Below are 22,788 nucleotides of genomic sequence, written 5' to 3' on the forward strand. Positions count from 1 at the left end.
AAACCGGAGTACCCGGAGGAAACCCACGCAGACACGAGGAGAATGTGCAAACTCCACACAGACAGTGACCCAAGCCGGGAATCGAACCCAGGTCCCTGGAGCTGTGAAGCAGCAGTGCTAACCACTGTGCTACCGTGCCTGTACATGTTTTACCGTACATGATTGTCTTTCCTGATTGTTTTAATCTTGGGGGCACTTTGATTTTTCACCCAGCTTTTCGGTAGTGGTGGAGGAGGAGGTGTGTGCAGAACATTTAAAAACTAATCCATTAAGTCGATGAGTAAAAAAGTCTTTGGACTGGGACATGAATCCACAACCTTCTAACTTGAAGGGAAGAAATGACTTAGCATGTGATCACTCAATTCGGAAAAGTTAGTTTTCCCTGTGTTTCATTGAGATAGGAATTTCACTCTTATCGCCGTCCCTTTTTTGGAATATTGTACTTCCTTGCACAGCTTGGTACTATCCACAACTTATGACTGAACTTAGCACTAACGGTTTGGTATAGTTGCCATCCCAGTACCATATCTCAGAAGAGCTGAGCTGTCAGATTAGAAACATCAGCCCTGGCAATTGAACTTTGTTTCTTGTTAAGTCACTAAGCCATTCTCCAATTTACACTTTCCAAACCCACTCTGAGGAATTTCCAATTTTGTTTTTTGTCAGATCCACTGTCAAATCCTTTCCCCCAGTAGGCTCACTACAGACAGATATACTTTCATATCTCAGGTGAAGCTTCGTTAGTTCAGACTCATTAACTCTACTATTGTCAGAAACTCTTGACTCTCTCTTCCGTACAGCAAGTTCCAATAATTTTTTCAGCTACGGATGTCAAGCTAATGGCCATTTAATTTCCATCATCATGAGTCTGCCCTTTCTGAAAGTCAGATAATTGGAAATGTGTTTTGTCTGGGGAGAAAAAGAAGAGTAAATGATCGGTCCAATTATGTTGGGCGACAAACCTTAATTGTCCCCTTTGACTTGTAAAGGATATAGACATTATTTCTTTGAAAAAAAGCTTTGCCTTACAGTTCCAGTGACTGGGAGGAGAGTCAGTTTTAGTTGAATATAATCTCTCAATGAAACACAGAGGTGAGGGTAACTGTGACGTGGTGATAATCTACCCACTCATTGCGCAATTTTCATCCAATTAGAGTCAGCAATCATATTAATTCAATAACGAGCGGGAAATCTTCTCCTAGAACATTAGAATTTTCCCACCTCGCCCGCCTGAGGCCAATGGAGAATGCCATTTTGCGAGCCGCACCCTACCTGATTCTGGGGCAGGTGTGGCGGTAAAAGTCTGGCCATATTGTCCATTCCTAATGACTCTGAGAAGGTGATATGATCAGAATTGCGCCTTTGTTACCTTGAACTTGAATATTCCGCACCTGGCCTGCTTCCCATCTTATCCATAAACTTTAGTTCCTCCAGAACCCTGTTGCTTCTATCCTAACTTGCAGCATGTCCCATTGGCCTATCAGCCCCATGTTTGCTAATCGAGGTTGGCTCCCAGTCTGGCAATGCCTCAATTTTAAAATTCTCATCTTTGATTTGCACATCCCTTCGTGGCCTCATACCTTCTTAACTCTGTAATTTCCACCAAACCTATAACCTGCCAAGATATCTGCACTCCTCCAATTTTGGCCTCTTGAATATCCCGAATTTTAAATGCCATGTCTTCAGCTGCCAAGGGCCAAATTCTGGAATTCCCGTCCTAAACCTCCCTGCATCTCTGCCTCATTTTCCTCCTTTAAAACATTCATAGAAATCATAGAAACCCTACAGTGCAGAAGGAGGCCATTCGGCCCATCGAGTCTGCACCGACCACAATCCCACCCAGGCCCTACCCCCACATATTTACCCGCTAATCCCTCTAATCTACGCATCCCAGGACTCTAAGGGGCAATTTTTAACCTGGCCAATCAACCTAACCTGCACATCTTTGGACTGTGGGAGGAAACCGGAGCACCCGGAGGAAACCCACGCAGACACGAGGAGAATGTGCAAACTCCACACAGACAGTGATCCGAGCCGGGAATCGAACCCGGGACCCTGGAGCTGTGAAGCAGCAGTGCTAACCACTGTGCTACCGTGGTTAATTCCTTAAAATTCCTTAGATTCCTTAAAATTCCTTAGATTCCTTAAAATCTGTCTCTTTGGTCAAGTTTTCGGTCATCTGTCTTAATATCTCCACTTCCGGCGCAATGTCAAATTTTGTTTGATTATGCTTCTGTGAAGCATCTTAGGATGTTTAATGTGTTAAAGGTGCTATATAAATACAAAATGTTTTTCTTGGTGGTGATGGCAAGTTGCCTTCTTGAACCCCTGCCGTCCAGGTGGTGTAGGTCCACCCACAGTGCTGTTAGGGAGAGAGATCCAGAATTTTGACCCAGCGACAGTGAAGGATCAGGAATCTAAATCAGGAAAGGGTATGTGGCTTGGAGGGGAATTGCAGGTAGTGGTGCTTCCATGTCCTTCTAGGTGACGGAGATCGTAGATTTGCAAGATGCTGCGGAAGGTATTTTGGCAAGTTACTGCAGTGTATTCCAAAAACAATACACACCATAGCTGCTGGGAGTGAAGGTTTAAAGTGGTGAATTAAATCCCAATTAAGTGGGTTGCTTTCTCCTGGATAATATTGAATGCTGTTGGAGCTGCACTCATCCAGGCAAGTGGAGAGTATTCCTTCACACTCCTGACTTGTACTGTATAGATTGTGGAATATTGGGGAGTCAGGGGGTGTGTTTCTGCTGCAGAATTCCCAGTCACAGCTATGTCTTGTCTAGATGCGTCCCTGGTGAATATACTTCAAAGGCTGTGTTCTCAGCCCGTTACTTCCTTATACACCAATGACTGTGGGGTCAAATTTCCCTGCAACTCGATTTTCAAGTTTGCTGATGACACCACCGTTGTGGGACAGATCTCAAACAATAATGAGATGGAGTACAGGAATGAGATGGAGAATCTGGTGAACTGGTGCAACAACAATAATCTCTCCCCCAATGATAACAAAATGAAGGAGATTGTCATCGACTTCAGGAAGCGTAGAGGGGGCCATGCCACTGTCTACATCAATGTGGATGAAGTGGAAATGTTCAAGAGCTTTAAGTTTCTAGGTGCCCAGATCACCTGTCCTGGTCCCTCCATGCTGATGCTATAGTTAAGAAAGCCCAATAACGCCTTTAATTTCTCAGAAGACTAAGGAAACATGGCATGTCCGCTATGACTCTCACCAACCTTTACAGATGCACCATAGAAAGCATCCTTTCTGGTTGTATCACAGCTTGGTATGGCTCCTGCTCTGTCCAATACCGCAAAAAACTACAAAGTGTTGTGAGCGAAGCCCAGTCTATCACGCAAACCAACCTCCCGTCCATTGACTCTGTCTACTCTTACCGCTGCCTCGGAAAAGCTGCCAGCATAATCAAGGACCCTACGCACCCCGAACATTCTCTCTTCCACCTTCTTTCACCAACCGATTCAAGAACAGCTTCTTCTCTGCTGCCATCAGACTTTTGAATGGACCTAACTTGCATTAAGTTGCTCTTTCTCGACACCCTCGCTATGACTGTAACACTACATTCTGCATTCTCTTGTTTCCTTCTCTATGAACGGTATGCTTTGTCTGTATAGCGCGCAAGAAACAATACTTTTCACTGCATGTTAATACATGTGACGATAATAAATCAAATCAAATCAAAAATTGGTTAAAGGACTCTGGGATTCCCTGAGGTTATTAATGGTACAATTTTTATGTTTGTAACTGCAATCAATCCACTTGATAGAAAGTAACTGGGGAGAATTTTGATTTCCAGTTTGTCCCGCACACACCAACACATAAAGGTGTAATTAAATGACAGAGAATCATTCTGCCAACACCGAACAGGAACAAACGAGGACTTCACTAAAATCAGAGAAAATACTGAAATGTTTGCCTTTTTGACCCAGATGAGATTTTGGGATGATGTAACAAGCGAGTTGATTCAGTTCTGAAAGAGTTAACTTTCAGAAATTCCCATTATCCCAGGGTATCAATTAGACAGGAGCTCCTCCTATTTCCAACTGTAGAAAAACATTAATTGGGATATTTTCGGCATTTTCTGGGGCAGCCTCTGACGGACCCTTTAACAGCCTATTCAAGAATCAGAAATGTGCATCATAAGCTCTGACTAAGGTCAACAAATTCACCAATCTAGATCCGACATGGGTGCACATTTCACCACTCGCCCAGAGAAATTTACAAGTGGCCTGAAATATGGTGTGGATCAGGTCCCTGCTCTGCTAAATTAGTTACCATTACAACCATAAAATGGCTGCCATCATGTTAAATTTCAATCCCTGTGATGTGTACTGAGGAGAGACGAGCAGAGTGGGCAGGCTTCAGTGGAGAGAAACACCTTTGCCCATATGTGGGAGTGAGAACAGGCTCCCAACAGTTAAAACCATGGTGACTCACTACTTTGAGAATGAACTGGATAAAGAAATGGGTTTTAAAATTTCACTTTGCAATGTTATTGATCAGTTAGAGAATGAGTTAAAGCAACAAGTTTTGCAATGATCCTTAGTTCACAGGACAGTGCACAGAAGAAGAAGATGTGTGTTTAAAAATCTAGAAAGAAGAACTTCAGGAAGGATTGATTATAAAATTGATTAAATTAAACCCGATTCCTCTGATGCCTCATGCTAGAGATTGAATGTGGTGCCGAAGGCGTGGCCGGGTGAACCTATAGTCTATGAGTGAAGAGAATGGCAGATGGGAGAAATTCTCAGTTAGAGGGGGAAATACTTCAGTCAAAGTAAATAGTACAGGAAGAGACCATTCGGCAACTCCAACTTGTCCTTGCCATTCAACTAGACCACAGCTAATCTATCTATCCTAAACTCAGTTTACTTAATTCTGTCCTAGGAGGAGTGTTTGCTAGTGCTGTTGGGGAAGGTTTAAATTAATGTGGCAGGGGGATGAGAACCAACGCAGGGTGGAAAGTAAAGCGGGGACAGAAACAAAAGGCAGTAAGGGAAAAAATGGAAGGCAGAGAAACCAAAGACAAAAGTCAAAAAGGGCCATAGTACAGAGGCTGTGGAGAACTCAGTGAATGGGTCTAGTAAGGCTAAGAGAAATAAAGCACAGGGAGAGCGTACAAAACGTGACAGGACAGATGGCCTGAGAGAGCAGGACAGAGAGCAAGGGACATCTAGATTAAACTGGATTTATTTCAATGCAAGAGGCCTGATGGGCAAGGCAGATGAACTCAGGGCATGGATGGGCACATGGGACTGGGATATTATAGCTATTACTGAAACCATGGCTAAGGGGGACGGGGGGGGGGGGGGGGGGGGGCGGGGAGAGCAGGAGAATGATAGGCCTGACCAAAAGTTAAAATTCTAAATTGGGGTAAGGCCAATTTTGATGGTATTAGACAAGAACTTTCAAAAGTTAATTGGGGGAGTTTGTTGGCAGGCAAAGGGACATCTGGTAAGTGGGAGACTTTCAAAAGCATGTTAACCAGGGTTCAGGGTAAGCACATTCCTTTTAGAGCGAAGGGCAAGGCTCGTAGAAGTAGGGAACCCTGGATGACTCAAGATATTGAGGCCCTGGTCAAAAAGAAGAAGGAGGCACAGGACATGCATAGGCAGCTGGGGTCAAGTGGATCCTTTGTAGAGTATAGAGATTGTCAGAGTAGACTTAAGAGAGAAATCAGGAGGGCAAAAAGGGGACATGAGATTTATTTGGCAGATACAGCAAAGGAGAATCCAAAGACCTTCTACAAGTACATAAGGGACAAAAGAGTAATTAGGGAGAGAACAGGGCCTCTTAAGGATCAACAAGGTCATTTATGTGTGGATCCACAAGAGATGGGTGAGATCCTAAATGAATATTTCTCATCGGCATTTGCTGTTGAGAAAGGCATGGACGTTAAGGAAATTGGGGAAATAAATAGTGATGTCTTGAGGAGTGTACATATTATAGAGAAAGAGATGCTGGAAATCTTAAAGCGCATCAAGATAGATAAATCCCTGGGACCTGATGAAGTGTATCCTAGGACATTGTGGGAGGCTGGGGAGGAAATTGCAGGTCCCCTAGCAGAGATATTTGAATCATCAGCAGCCACAAGTGAGATGCCTGAAGACTGAAGAGTAGCAAATGTCTCTTTCTCTATAATATGTACACTCCTCAAGACATCACTATTTATTTCCCCAATTTCCTTAACGTCCATGCCTTTCTCAACAGCAAATGCCGATGAGAAATATTCATTTAGGATCTCACCCATCTCTTGTGGATCCACACATAAATGACCTTGTTGATCCTTAAGAGGCCCTGTTGCGCCTTTATTTAAGAAGGGCTGCAGGGAAAAGCCTGGGAACTACAGACCGGTGAGCCTAACGTCCGTAGTGGGTAAGTTGTTAGAAGGCATTCTGAGAGATAGGATCTACAGGCATTTAGAAAGGCAAGGACTGATTTGGGACAGTCAGCATGGCTTTGAGAGTGGAAAATCATGTCTCACAAATTTGATTAAGTTTTTTTGAAGGGATAACCAAGAAGATAGCTGAGGGCAGTGCAGTCGACATTGTCTACATGGACTTTAGCAAGGCCTTTGACAAGGTACCACTTGGTAGGTTGTTGCAGAAGGTTAAATCTGACAGGATCCAGGGTGAGGTAGACAATTGGATATAAAATTGGCTTGACAGCAGAAGACAGAGGGTGGTTGTAGAGGGTTGTTTTTCAAACTGGAGGCCTCCTGTGGCCTGCGATGTGCCTCAGGGATCGGTGCTGGGTCCATTGTTATTTGTTATTTACATTAATGATTTGGATGAGAATTTATGAGGCATGGTTAGTAAATTTGCAGATGACACCAGGATTGGTGGCATAGTGGACAGTGAAGAACAGTATCGAGGATTGCAACGGGATCTTGATCAATTGGGCCTGTGGGCTGATGAATGGTAAATGGAGTTTAATTTAGATAAATTTGAGGCAATACATTTTGGTAGGTTGAATCGGGGCAGGGCCTACTCAGTTAATAGTAGGGAGAGGCTGGATAGACGGGGACATTTTTCCCTTTAGCATAGGAGACTTTGGGGGGATCTTATAGAGGTCTATAAAATAATGAGGGGCATAGATAAGGTAGGTAGTCAACATCTCTTCCCAAGGTTGGGGAGTCTAAAACTAGAGGGCATAAGTTTGAGGTGAGAGAGGAGAGATACAAAAGGATCCAGAGAGACAATCTTTTCATTCAGAGGGTGGAGAGTGTCTGGAACAAGCTGCCAGAGGTAACAGTGGAGGCGGGTACAATTTTGTCTTTTAAAAAGCATTTAGACAGTTACATGGGTAAGATGTGGTATCGAGCGATATGGGCCAAATGCAAGCAATTGGGACTAGCTTGATGGTAAAAACTGGGCATGAACAAGTTAGGTCGAAGAGTCTGTTTCCATGCTATAAATCTCTATGACTCTAATTAGATCGCCCATTAATATTCTAAAATCCTGGAACTGAGCCCTGCCTGTGCATCCTTTCCTCATCATTTAATTCCTTTAACCCCTGTATCATTCTGGTAATCATGATGTGGAGATGCCGGCATTGGACTGGGGTAAACACAGTAAGAAGTTTAACAACACCAGGTTAAAGACTTTAACCTGGTGCGGTTAAACTTCTTACTCATTCTGGTAAACCTGCACTCCCTCAAAGGTCAATATATCCTTCTTGAGGTGCAGAGCCTAGAACTGATTGCTATATCTAATCAGGTGGCATATGTTTCACTTATTTGGGTTCCAGTCCTTTTGAGATAAAGCCTTTCCTTACAATCTATAGCAATGATGGGAAGAAATTATATACCACTTGGTAGATCAGAGATATAATTCAACGCTTGATAGACCAGAAGTGTAATTCAATAAAGTTTATAGTCTAAAGACAATGACAAATGGGACGTTTCATGAACAGCCTTGAATGCAATGGGTATGTTTACAATGCAAGTTAATAGTGTGGCTTTCACATGCTGCATTCAGTACATTTATTAGGGGTTGAGGCAGTATAGGAATGTATAACATTGCAGACAGTATCTCAATCCAAAGCTCATGGATATATACAACTTTTAGGCAGAGGTTGACAAAAGGGATGTTATTTACAGTGTAGAAAGAGTGACTGTCATTTACAAGGAACTAAATAGGTCACCAAGACTTTCACTACACAACATATTTTTGGAGTTTGACACAAAGTTTTTCACTCCTGATTAATAGTGGAAAAGGCTGTACGCAGTTTTCAGTTCGATAAGTAGGATGTTCTTCAGAGATTCTATTGAAAACAAAACAAAAGTGGTCATTGGTTTGTAAGTTTGTAAGCAGAGCCTCAATATATTCAAAGAAATTTCAGCCTCCTATCACAGCCCATTTGATCAGTCATTTTAGTGATATTAATTCTTTACAAATCAAGTAACAAAAAATTTTAAATCAGGTTATAATGATAAATATCGGTCCAGGCGTAACGGTCAATTCTCCCAATCCTCTAAAATATTGACAGAGGATCTTTCATGTTGACTTCAGAGGTCAGATGGGGCCTCCTTTTAACCTCACATCCAAACAGCGGCACCTCTGACAATGCAGCACATTTCAGTGCTGTTCTGGGAATGTCAGCCTGCATTATGCACTCTTGTCTCAGATGGGAATTGAACCCAGCACCTTCTAGCACGGTTCCAAAGCTGCCTTTTAAGGCAAGTTCAAGCCCACTTGTACATGATTGGCTCAAATATCAAACTCAAGGTCTGGGTAGGAGAGGGCAAATCTATAGCTGGCCCGTCCATCAGGGATTGCTCTAATCCAACTGGATAATAGTTTTATACCCTGCTCAATTTTACTCTATATTCACTGTGATGCAAATCCAGCAATGCTTCAAATGGGAAACCATTTAATTGCATCAGTTGGAAATCATAGAAATCACAGAATCCCTACAGTACAGAATGAGGCCATTCAGCCCATTGAGTCTGTACCGACCACAATCCCACCCAGGCCCTATTCCCGTAACCCTCACTTACCCTGCTAATCCCCCTGACACTCGGGCCAATTTAGCATGGCCAATCAACCTAACCCGCATATCTTTGGCCACAAGGCAATTTTAAAATGACCCACTTTTAAAATAGAAATGCATTACAGTGGAACAGATAAATACTTGTATGTTAGTCAGTTTTCTAAGTGAAAAAAGGGGAAAGAAAAGTATTAATTTTACACTGGTTTCTTTTGATCTTGTTAACTTGGTTTCTCCCCAAGGGGAGGAACTTTGATAGATTTAATTGGGGAAGATAGTGGCGTAATGATAATGTCACTGGATTAGTAATCCAATTAATGTCAAGTGGACACAGGTTCAAATTCTACCATAACAGCTGGTTGAATTCAAATTGGAAAATAATTTCATGGTCACCACTACTGAAACTATCATTGGTTGCTGTTAAAACCCATCTGGTTCACTAATGCCCTTTAAGGAAGGAAATCTGCCACCCTTACCCAGTTTGGTCTACATTTGACTCCAGAGCAATGTGGTTGATTCTGAACTGCCCTCTGAAATAACCGAGCCAGCCACTCAGTTCAAGGGCAATTAGCAATGCACAATAAATGCTGGCCTTGTCAGTCATGCTTACATCTGAAAAGGAAGTCCAATTGATGATCTCCAACTCTGTTATTGTACATAATAAACCAAACGATATCAGGGAAGTAACTCCTTAACCTCTGTTTTAATGGGAATATTATTGGTAAGAAAATATCAGCATCAATCTCTCAATTTCAAATCTAAAAAATTCCACTACAAGAAGTCCAAGGTGAGCATTGCTTGCTGAAAGCTTGTGATTAATTTTCTAATGATAAAAATAGTGCATCACACCTCAACTCTAACAATACATTTATATTAGACTGTCAGGAGCAGCTACAGCCCATTCAGAGGAAGCTGTATATTGCTTTATTCACAACAAAGAACTGCATTCAGAGTGCAGATCGACAAGTAAGTGCTATACTATTGTATCTGTAACTCATTCCTTTCTCGAGTAACTAACAGCTGGACACATGGGGTCAACAAACTTGCCCTTTTATCTGCAATCAGCCTTTCCAAAACATCTGTGATAAAATATTGTTATTTCCACAGCATTGAGAATAGAGCTTTATCTTCCAGATAGACCATCACACATTGCAAACCCATTTCAATGAATAATCGATTCTCCAGATACAGGTGCTGATGGCAAGGTTGACATTTGCTTCCCATCTCAAGTTATCTTCAGATGATCCTGGTGGGCCTTCTTTGGAACCACTGTTTTGATACAACTGAGCAGTTTGCTAACCTACTTCAGTAAGCCAATTATATTGGTGCAAATAGAAAGCGGACTGGCTACCAATGGTAGTGTCCTTCTCCAAAGGTGAACAATTTGGATCATTAAGGTAATCTGACTGGTTTTAATCCATTTTGTTCCTGCACAAATCTATTTAGACTTAACCATTAACTGCTTGTTGAAATTACAAAGTATCTAACCAGATTTGTTGCTTTGTCGTAGGCCACTGTCTATGTCTATATGGAATTGATAGTTTTATGAATGTGGGTAGGTGACCAATAGTTCATGACAACTGACCTGCAAAGAAAATGACCTCTAAGTCATACTCCTGATGGAGTAGTCTATACCTACCAAAGCTGGAAGCTGGCTCAAGACCTCATCAACCGTCACACTGTCATAATTCTCAACAAGTGGGGGTGTGTCTGAGAGATTGGCCGGGGTTAGGTCTTCTTGGCTGTTGACAGATTAGAAAGAGTGGTTGACTACACTTTGAATAATAATGATGTTGTTAATCGTTTGCATTACCTGGATGAGTTATTTTTAACACTTGAAACAGGGAAACTTTATGGTGCCTAAATCAACTCAAAATGGAAATCCAGATGAAAACCTGCAATACAGAAATGTGTTTGATCCACTACACTATTGCAGCAAATAACAAATTTCTACTGCATTAATAAGTTTCTTCTGAAAAGTGTTAGCAAAGACACTTCTTAAACTGGAACTAGCACTTTTTAGCATGGATTTCTTCTTCACATTTTGGAAATAGATTTGGTCACAGAAGGTTCACTCAGACCTTAATGCTTCAGTGTCCTTAGTATTCTACTAAATCTGAAAATATGTGGTTTATAAGATTGTTGTATTTTGAGACTGTGGTGTTTCTAATTTAGGGTAGAATGAAGGGAGTCATGTAACCTGTTATAAGGTCTACTTGACAACAGGTCTGGGTGATGTGCCTGTTAAATGTTAAAAGGAGGCCTGGGTTATATTGCTGGAAAGAAGGTACAAGGTGTTCACACTTGGAAACAATGGCAGCATCACCTACATTTACAGTGATTAGACTGATAGCTTCCAAAGTCCTGGGAAGGTGTAGAGAATGTTGATAAGTAAATAGTTATGTTTTAAACTGTCCATTTAAAAACAAGATAAAATAGAATTGTATTTCAAGGATAGTTAATCAGCGATTCTACCGAGGTACAAGGCCCATGCGGTTCACATTGCTATGGAGATGGGCTTCTAAAGTACCCCTAAAAACTTCATGGATATTGTCTGCCTGCCAGGATCTGGGAGAAAGAGAGAGAGAGAGCATGCAGCTACAGCCCAAAAATCTCAATGGTTCACCATGCAGAAATGTAGCTAAGAGCTCATGCTATGAAGGAAAATACCACATTGGTGAGGATTTAAAATGAGGCTGGAAGGTTCACTTAGCTTGTGCTGGAGGGAGAGTCTCCAGGAAAAAAAAATCTCACTGTGAAAGACATTCTGGGTTAAAAGTTACCAGGCTGAGAAAAGAATGAAACAGAAGTAAGCCCTGGGGAGCTAAGAGTCACCGGGGCCAGTAAAATTGAATAACGATTTAAGAGACATTCTAAAGTATAGCTGTGAAGTGGGTTTTTCAGTTAAGTTAAAATAAAAAGGCAGAAATTCAGTTCTATAGTTTAAAGTATAAGTTCCTACGAAATAATGTCTGGTCAGTGTTGCATTTAGTTTGCATATTATAGTAAAGGTCTTAAAACATGAAATCTTCTGTCATCCTTTCAACTATTAATAGAAGTTTTTTTAAAAGTTACTGGTCTCTACAGGAATCGTAAGAAATTATAATGCCATTGACCCATGCATATCAATGACTGGAAAAAACATGTATTCATATGTATCAACTTTCACGAACTCTGAAAGTACTTCACAGCCAATTAAAGTGAATTGTAATGTAGGGGAATGTATGGCAACCAATTCCCAAAAGCAATTAGTTATACGGATGATTGTTGAAGGAGGAATAGTGGCAAGACACTGAGAACTCCACTAATCATCTTCAGATAGGGTCATGGGTTTTTTTTTACATCCATCTGAGAGCAAACAAGGTCTTAATTCCAAAAGACAGAATATCTGGCAACGCAGCATCCCTTCAGTACTGTACTACATGGGAGATGCTGTATAATATGTTGTTGTTGTACTGAAGTGTCAGGTCAAGAGCTGGAGTGGGACTGAAACTCTCAGCTTCTGACTCAGGCAGTAAAGGTTGCTACGGTCTGAGCCATGTTTAACACCTGATTAAATCTAAGAGGCTTTGGACAGAAAGCAAACTATGGATTGTCAAACAATGGATGCAGCACCAGAGTAAGTGACAAAAGCAGAGACTATGGGAACATTTAAGAGGATAAAGGAATTTGACATGGTTTGGGAGGTGGATATAGACTGCTTGGGTTGAGTGGCTGTTTTGTGTTGCATCTCCATTCAATTTTAGACCACTGCACACCCAAAGTGATCAGCACAATAGTAGCGGTATTAAACCAGTCTTACTAGCTCTTGAATACTCTGTTATTGGTCCAGATTTAGTTACAGTACCTTCTCTTGCCAGCCAGTAAGCTGTTGATGTATTTTTTCACTGCCATCTGTTTCCGGATCCGGCTGTAATTGTCGGTGAAGACAGCATCAGAGTGGCGTTTGACTGGAATCTGCTCATCCAGCGCACTGATGGTCACCAAAAACAGCACCTTCAGTCTAAGCTAGCATGTACATGGAGCATTTAAAGATTCAAAACCCTCACCTTGAAACCTCCCCCATCCTACAGAATGCAGGAGCAGATCTTACGACCCATTGTATCTATGGCAGCTCACTAGAAGAGCCATTAGTCTCACTCCATCCCCATAACCCTGCAACTCTAAACATCTTACATGTTTCAACAAGGTCACCTCTCATTATTCTAAACTCCAATGTAGATCGAGGTGTGTTTTTAAATTGGTGTTCTCCAATAATCAAACACTCCTTCCAAAGGTTTCTTCCCATTTATTCCAATAAAAATCCCTCAATTTTGAACACCTCTGATAATTTGCCCCTTAACATAGTGGCCAAAATCATTTCTCTGCCTCTGATGAGGAGTCACTCAGACTCAAAATGTTAGCTCTGTTCTTCCTCCACAGACACTGTTAAACCTGCTGAGATTTTCCAGCATTTTCTATTTTTGTTTCAGACTCCAGCATCCACAGTAATTTGCTTTTAACTTTGACCAAAAGCATTTCTATTTACTTCCTCATGTAGCTGCATTAAAAAACACATGAACCATAGCAATGGAGAAACAGGAAGGCTTGCACTCACTATCCTGCTAACACTACTTACCGTAGTGCTATATTCACCTGTAACCACACCCAACCTAATTAAGAAAACACAGAATTTACAACACAAAATTCACAGGAGGTGACAATGACTGAACAGTGTTCAGCACAGTCTCTTATTTTCAAAGAAACATTAGAAGAGTTTTTCCACAGTCTGGGCTATCTGCCAAAGAGCAGGCTGGTCAGAGTCTGCCTGGAAAAGGACCCAATTTTCCGCTATTGAACACAACGGAGGAAATTGCAATGTTTCCTGATCAAATCCAGGAAAACCGCCCAATCAGGTGCTGGCTTTCTGTCAACTTTTATGGCCACTGGTAATTTATGGTCGGGTTTGGCCTTTAAGTGTGTTCACTCAGTATTGCACAACCATCTGGGTTGGGAAAAGTTTGACAATCCCCAATTTTACTGATAACGTTCTGCTGTCTGTATGCACCACGCTCTACTCTGTTAACTAATGAAATCACACTCACTCTAAAGCGCTCAGTACTTTAAACCAATCTGTTACTTAGTGGATTTTCCCCTCATGCGAGAGTCAAAGACCAGAGGGCAGAGCCTCAGAATAAAGACTGAGATGAAAAGGAATTTCTTCACTCAGAGGATTTGAGTGTCTTTGAAACTCCTTGCCATAGAGAGCTGTGGGGACAGAGTCCTTGTGTATATTTAAGGCTGATCTGGATAGATTTTTGATCAGTAAGGGAATCAAGGGTTATGGTGAAAGGGCAGAAAAGTGGATGTGAGGAATGTCAGATCAGCCATGATCCTATTGAATGGTGAAGCAGGCTCGAGAGGCTGAATAGCTTACTCCTGTTCCTATTTCTTATGGTCTTATGGTCTTACTCCATACTTTTAAACTTGGGACTATTCACAGAGTTGAATAATTAATGGTCTTGGCTGCTACTTCAAAACTTCCCGTCTGTACATATTGAACAGATCCAAAAGCAAGCCAAACGGTAGTGCCTTGTGCTCTCTCCCATCAACCCCCAATTCTGAGCCCTTGTCCCGTACCCTCAGTGTAGCCACGTACCTGACTCTCTTTCCTATCAGTGATTCCAGATATCTTCTAGCAGATAATTGGCCCAGCAGTTTGCTGTATTCACTGGTGAAGACTCCATCTGCATGTCGTGTTGTTCTGGAGGAAAGGAATTAACACACAAACAGTGTGAAATAGTACAGCTTTGGAAGTCTATAGAAAGAATGAGTAATTATGAAAATAACACATGTTTGGGAATCTGAAATACCAACATGACAATTAGTTCAGCTTCCAAAAGGAGGCATGTGCTGGACTCAACCCCCAGACATTAACCCCCCAGACATTAACCCCCCCCCCCCCTTCCCTTTCACTTGCTGTTTATTACCAACATTCATAACCTAAAGATCCACAGGGGAAGATGATGATGCAGAAACCCAGGCTAATGCCGAGGGGATATAGTTTCACATCCTACCAGGGCAACAGATAGAATTTAAATTCCATTCACAAAATCTGGAATTAAAAGCTAGCCTAAAAACCATCGTACAAACTCAGTGCCCTTTAGGGAAGGAAATCCGCCCTCCTAACCTGGCCTCGTCTACATACAACTCCAGATCTTCAGCAATGTTGTTGACATGTAAATGCCCTCTGAAGTGGCCGAATAAACCATTCAGTTCAAGGGCAATTAGCGATGGTGGACAAGAACTGCTACCTTGCCAGCCAGTGATGCCTACACTCACATCCTCAGAAAGAATTAAAGAGACACACATTGTCAATCTGCCTCAGTGTGGCTGGCCTCTGGGCAGTCAGATCATCAATAATAATGGGATGAGGGGTTTTATCTTAGGTAGAACTTGGGTGAAAGGGTTGCCTATTGAGTAAAATTGAGCATATTGTGTCTATACTCAGAGTTTAGAAATATGAAAGGTGATCTTATTCAAATGTGAAAGATTCTGAGGGGGTTTGACAGAGTGGATGCTGAGTAAATGCTTCCCCTCTTGGCAAAACCAGAATGGGGGTTTAGAGGCACTGTCCCATTATAAGGGTCTTCCATTAAAGCAGGAATGAGGTTTTCTTTCCTCTCTCAAGAGATCATTAGTCTGCAGAACTCTCTTCCCCAGACAGCAGTGGTGGCTCATTGAATATATTCAAGGCTGAGTTGGACAAGTTTTTGATTGATGGGTCGTCAAGGGAGTAGACAGGTAAAAAGAAGCTGAGGACACACCCATATCAGCCATGATCTTATTGAGGGACAGGAATAAGGGGTCCAATGGCCTACACCTGCTTCTTATTCATTCATAGCATGTGGGCATCACTGGCTGGGCCACCATTTATTGCCCATCCCTAATTGCCCTTGAACTGAGTGGCTTGCTGGGCCATTTCAGAGGGCAGCTGAAAGTCACGCACATTGCTGTGGCTGTGGAGTCACATGTAGGCCAGACGAGGTAAGAAAGGCAAATTTCCTTCCCTAAAGGACCTTAGTGAAGCAGATAGGGTTTCTACAAAAATCAGTGATGGTTTCACGGTCATCATTAATTCCAGATTTTTATTGAATCATCTGCTCTGGTGGATTTGAATGCAGGTCCCCAGAGCATTGTCCTGGCTCTCTGGATTACTGGTTCAGTGACAATGTCATTACCCCACTATAATCTTATGTTGCTTTGAATATGGCACCAATTGAATAAGCTGGAGTGTATTTTTGGGGTGTACAATATTTGGAAACTGCTGGTCATTGTGGCGATGGGAGTCACTCACCTCGGGATGCCTGGAGACAACTGGTAATAGAGTTGGTCATTGTCAGACAAGGGGCTTTGGTAAATGTCACTGTCGGTTTTTACTGGTGATTGTGACTGATCCTCATTGGACTGTCCATCCAACCCAACAGCATTTCCCAGTCTAGGAGTTAGAAGTAAACAGAATCAATCTAATCATAGCCAGCCTTTATGGAGCCATCAACAACGTGATTACAACTGGATGAATCTAACCAGGCAGAGCACCAGCCAGTTACACACACCCTATCAATATTACCTCGAAGGGCAAAGTGTAAACAACACAAGCAGAACCATAAGTGACATTCATCCAAATTATAAACAGCATGACACAACATAAAGCCAGATCCGCTGATACTAAGGGGTGTGTACACAATGAAGAATTGTTCTTGTCGCTATGTGGAGCCACTTCGTTAATGCACCTGTGAGTTTTCCAGCCTATTCCCTCGCACCTACCGACAAGAGCAAATTTTGAACCAGCTGTCAGTTAGCCCACACCGGATCACACCAACTTCCCCCCACCAACATCCAGAGAGTGAATCGCCTTCTGAAGAAGCCTGTCCTCTCCACCCGTTACAGTGAGGTTTGGAACTTCTTAGGAAATGCCGTATTGGTTAATAAAGGGGCTCTCTTATTCCCAAAGTGTTGCACTCTTCGGGGATGGTGGGATTGGGGGAGGGGGTGGATGGCGGGGAGAGGGGGGTTATCTCAAGTTTGAGTAGGTTCCAAGCGCCGGGAATCCCGAACGTCGAGAGTAACTTTAGGATCTAGCGGATTATATAGATGCTAAGCGCTCGGATAACCCACTATAGTGCGGGGAGACCACCGCACATTCAATCTTCATTCTGACAAAGTGATCCCAGTTCACACAGAAACTGCCCGGACAGAGAGTTTTAGTTGAGACGGGGATTTATAACACAGCAACAGGCTTCATGTTCCAACTGGTCAATGCTAATGCCCCTGCTGCCCTCCCCACATCCTTCTCCCTCCCGCACTTGTCTAATTTCCCCTTAAAAGCCTCCGTGCTATTCGCCTCAATCACATCATGTGGCAGATCTATCCCTCAACCTGCGCACCTACATTCACTAACACTGTCACTGTGCCTAGTGCGATAGCTTAAACCCAACCCAAACACACTGAATCATCTGAGCTGATCTCAGTTTGCTGTGGAGGTTTCTGGAACACATTTATGTGTCACACATAAATCTCAGTGTTTAATAGATTGTTAATAAGCCCATTTCCCTTCATCCTCCCCCCCCCCCGCCCCCACCACCACCACCACCCCCCCCCCCCCCCCCCCACCACCACCCCACCCAGTTATTTATACCTAGGAGTTATAGAAATCTCATTACAAATGACCACAGTAGTTCGGGGATTTCTTATGACTGGGAACAGGACACCCCCTTTATTAACCAGAGTGTTAAAGCACACTCTCTGGGGAAGGCAGGGGGCTTACCTCAGGGTTGAGTAGGTTCCAAGCGCCGGGAATCCCGATCCTCGGGAATACAGAACATTCAGTAGAATGAAAAGCATCAGGAAGTGGGAGCTGGGATTGATCACCATTGCGCCGGACCCTGAAATCCAAGACAAGAGGAACTCAATGAATCCATTCGCAACCCTCTTTGACTCGACCCTCCCTGTGCTGAGCGGGTTCAGATCGGAATCCACACCCAATCCCCAGGAAGTATCTTTGAGGCGGCGAAAAAGTCTGCACTGCGATCTATGCTGCAAAGAGTCTACTTTCAAACATAGACCAGGACACTAACTCTGAGAACTTCTAATTCATTATCTACTCAAATCATTTAAGAAAAAGAAAAACTATAATATCATTCCAGCGACTGGGAAAACACTAGTGCAGTATTTAATATCTCCCAGAACAGATTTAAAAAACAATATTTATTTTTGAAAAACTTACCAGGGAGTTAGTTGTGTGGAGCTGGACTTTGAATTGGTGCTAGCCGCTATCCTTGGTGCTGAAGTGGAAGTCGCTCTGAGCAACGGGTGCACAAAGATCTCTTTCTCTCTCTGCACACTTGCCTCTCGTGTGTATTCGGATTTCTCAGTGTCTCTTCAGCTCTGCTCCCTCTCTTAGGGAATTCGAGATCCGTTGCTTCTCCACTGGCCCCTCGGCTGGAACTCTGACACTCACTCGGAAACTTCCTGGTTTTATACTCTAGGGCAAGTGGCCCATCGAAATGGAGCCGTCACTTTTCAGTTCCATAAAAGACATAAATACATGTATAAAGACGTCATCGGCATTCCCTGTGGAATGGAAGCGCGCAGTCAGAAGCGGTTTAACAATTAGCTAAAGGAGGCGCTTGTAGTGTGGACCAACAGTGAGATCTCGCTGCTGCTGCTGTATCGACCACGAATTACAATGATCAGTCTTCATTTACAAACTTTCTCTTGCTTATTTAATCTGTGCACATGCGTTTAAACAGTTGGAAAGGTCTGCCATTTCACAAGATAGCACAGAAAGAGACCATTCGGCCCCACATGTCTCTGCCGACATTTTGAACAGAACCATCCAATTATTTCTATCGCTCCAATCCTTCAAGTTTCGTCCCGTCATTTCTCCAACTCTTTTTGAATCCGCTTCCAGACGCCTTTCAAAGGAACTGCATTCATCACAACTCACATACAAGAAATCTCAGCTCACACCTGACTCCTTTACCAATGATCTGCTGGCTGTGTTTGTCGTTCAGCCACACTTCTGTTACTGGAAACAACTGCTCCATTCTCGCTCATCACAATTCTCCATCATTTTGAAACCTCTATTAAATCTCCTCTTAACCTTTGATTTAAGGAGAACATTTCTAGTTTCCCCAGTCTCTTCGCGCAATGTTAATCCCCTATCCCTTCTATGAATGCATTTACAGATGGATAAATGGTCTGTACAACCAGGTTTATATCATTACACTTAAAAGTACTCAAAACAAAACAATCCGCGTCATGGAACATGACCCGGCCTGTTGAATTTGTGCAAATTTATCTTTGATCATTTTCTCTCTTTCCCCTCCTTCATTGTTAAAGTATTCGATGCAGATTGGATATCAGGGTCACTTCTTGATGTCTGTCTCAGATGCGGTAGAATGTATGAAATATATGCCACATTACTTTATCAAGGATGAAATTATTCTTCAAATGATAATCTTTTGTACCACCAAGCAAAGGCAGAGCTGATTAAAGGGATAATTAACCTCGATTGAAAACTGGGTGTAATTTATCTGCGGTACAATTGCAGGATTAGTTAATGGTCTAAATGTATCCAATTTCTGTGTTTAGTAAAGGCTGGTCGATATCTTGGATGGGTTACCAAATGTAATCTCAATAGGGAGATTCACCAAGTCGCATGTATATTAATGGATTTGGAGAGTGCACAACAGAATGGAATCTAATCAAAGGGTCGAGAGGGTTTATATCCAAAAGAATTAATGCTGGAGTTGTGAGTTGGAAACTGCAATCGAAGATAGATTCTAATTCTTTACATATTAATAAAACCTAGAATTGGAACTTGAAAAATGCAAGACAGTGTTGCTTCAAATGATTTTTAGAGGGAGGATGATAGTTAATTCATCTGTTCCAGGAGTTTGGAGAATTTGTGCGTAGGGCAATTCACACGCGGGAGCAAGTCACAGATAGAATCTAATTAAGGGATTCAAATGATTTGAATGTCAAAGAACATGCTAAAAATTAATTGCATGTTCGGATGGTCTCTTATGTAGAACGTATTGGATACCCGAGAGTCAGTTGTAACAGTAATTCAATAAAACTTTCAATTCATTGATAAATGGATGCGTGACTTGCAGGCGATGACCGGACAGAAGTACGTTTGAACAATGGGCACCTGGGAGTGATTACAAAGCAGCAATCTAATAAGGAATTCTACCATTATTAAAATCTGAGATATTCAATCTGAGAGATATGGGCCAATAATGACTGGTCTCCTTGATTCCCATTCCCAGTAGCAGACTTGATAAGTTACTCCCATGTTGACAAGAACTGAGGACGCCCACACTTTGAGAGTTAACAATGTGTGATCTCACCACTGCCAATTCTTTCAGTCGAAATGAGCGGCTGATTAATGAATTAATATGCACGACACGTTCTTTGTTGCTCTTTTGTCAACATATTCACCTACAAGTCATACACAAAAGATTTGCTTTGTGTAGTGTTTCTTTTATGCTTAAGATTAAGAATCGAATACAATGAGAAGTTTCCCTTTGTTTCTCTATGAAGAATTGGCTTCAGATGTCGTTATGCCCACAATCTTCCTTGTGTTGCCATGTTTACTTGAGTCAGCCTAGGTCATCAAGCGGAAACTGACGTATATAAAAATGTTCAGTAATATACTTTGATCAATATGTTTTTAATTTGGGCCTTTTCCTGAACTGAGGACACATTTGACGTATTTGGAATTAAATGCAAATACGAGATCTTCTTTCCATAAGGTTTTCGTCTTTAATAACGATGATATTGAAAAAAGGCATCCGAAAACACATGGGATCATTTTAACATGGCGCTGTTGGCTCACAATTTAAATTTTAGTAACATTTACTGACCTTTATCAAGTCTCAATAATGTGATTTGATTTATTATTGTCACATATATTAGTATAGTGAAAAGTATTGTTTCTTGCACGCTATACAAACTATACCGTACATAGAGAAGGACAGGAGAGAGTGCAGAATGTAGTGTTACAGTCATAACTAGGGTGTAGAGAAGCATCAACCTAATGCGAGGTAGGTCCATTCAAAAGTCTGACGGCAGCAGGGAAGAAGCTGTTCTTGAGTCGGTTGGTACGTGACCTCAGACTTTTGTATCCTTTTCCTGACGGAAGAAGGTGGAAGAGAGAATGTCCGGGGTGCGTGGGGTCCTTAATTATGCTGGCTGCTTTTCTGAGGCAGTAGGAAGTGTAGTCAGAGTCAATGGATGGGAGGCTGGTTTGCATGATGGACTGGGCTTCATTTATGACCCTTTATAGTTTCTTGTGGTCTTGGGCACAGCAGGAGCCATACCAAGCTGTGATACAACCAGAAAGAATGATTTCTTATGATGCATCTGTAAAAGTTGGTGAGAGTCATAGCTGACATGCCAAATTTCCTTAGTCTTCTGAGAAAATAGTGGTGTTGGTGGGCTTTCTTAACTATGGTGCCAGGATGGGGGGACCAGGACAGATTGTTGGTGATCTGGACACCTAAAACCTTGAAGCACTCGACCATTTGTACTTTGTCCTGATTGATGTAGACAGGGGCATGTTCACCACTATGCTTCCTGAAGTCAATGACTATCTCCTTCATTTTGTTGACATTGAGGGAGAGATTATTGTCATCATACCAGTTCACCAGATTCTCAATCTCATTCCTGTACTCTGTCTCATCATAGTTTGAGATCTGACCCACTACGATGGTGTCATCAGCAAATTGAGTTGGAGGGGAATGTACTCATGAACCTAGTTACTTACAGTATCTGTTCAACTTGTTCTGGGCTTTCAAAAAACGATCAGGTCGATAATACTCAGATCTTATTCAGAATTGTGGACACCTTGGAGTGATTCACTTTCTGGAATCTAATCAAGGAATTCAGATGACATCTAAAAATGTGGATATTTGAGAACTTATTTACAGGCTCCAATCTAACAGTAACTCTTTCAAATATCAGATACCTTGGGTGATTTTAAAAAGATTAACTTTCAGAATAGAGGTGTTGCTTGCAATGATTACCAATCCCTAATTGCCCTCAGAGGGTGGTGAAGAGCTTTCATCTTGAAGAACTACCATGCTCATGAGGAAGGTACTCCCACAGTGCTGTTATGCAGGAAGTCTCAGGGTTTCTGATCCATCTAAGAAGGACGTAATCTAACCTCATAACAGACTCAATTCAACCTCAGGGAATTTACAATAGTTGCCTGATCCATTTTCTAAGGATAACTGATACAGCTGACACACCAGATTTGAGCGTGACTTTACCCTTACATCCAGTTAAGACAGGTACTGAAGTTTCCAGGATTAGTTTTGTAATTCTAAATAAATATCTGCTAATTAGATAGATGCTTTGTATCACACAGAATTCCTTTACCATTATAATTCAATTATTTTAGTTAAATATCAGGTTGGATGAGGTAGCCCAGCACCCACCATTGAATGTCTGCCTTCTAATAATATTTAATATACGCTTGCAACCATACATTGTGACTTGATTAGGCCTTAGTCTCATCCATTTCAATCAATCATGGCAAAATGTGTAAAGGAATCTCCCATCCACTGCCATAGGCGAACAGAACATTGTCTTGTTCAACTATGTCCCAGAGAATAATTAATGTGGAACCATTCTGTGACTGCTGTACTTCTCTACATTATGACAGTGATAACACTTTGTGAGTAGTGATGAGTTTGGGATATCTTGAGGTGATCAAAAGCATTATA

The 22,788-nt window shown here is 42.0% G+C and overlaps 1 protein-coding gene across 1 annotated transcript; it reads right to left on the reverse strand.

Moving 5' to 3' along the window:
- Positions 1–7,877: 7,877 nt before the first annotated feature.
- On the reverse strand, positions 7,878–18,503 carry vip (vasoactive intestinal peptide). The gene is made up of 7 exons (XM_078230519.1): positions 18,279–18,503; positions 17,820–17,937; positions 16,350–16,490; positions 14,652–14,756; positions 12,861–12,986; positions 10,653–10,755; positions 7,878–8,287 (listed from the first exon to the last, which is right to left on the reverse strand). The coding sequence occupies exons 2-7, from the start codon at positions 17,924–17,926 to the stop codon at positions 8,279–8,281; spliced, it is 591 nt and encodes a 196-aa protein (XP_078086645.1). The 5' UTR covers positions 17,927–17,937; positions 18,279–18,503; the 3' UTR covers positions 7,878–8,278.
- Between the last annotated feature and the right edge of the window lie 4,285 nt (positions 18,504–22,788).

The sequence above is a fragment of the Mustelus asterias genome, chromosome 15 (genome assembly GCF_964213995.1).
Source record: "Mustelus asterias chromosome 15, sMusAst1.hap1.1, whole genome shotgun sequence".
Classification (NCBI taxonomy): Eukaryota; Metazoa; Chordata; class Chondrichthyes; order Carcharhiniformes; family Triakidae; genus Mustelus; species Mustelus asterias.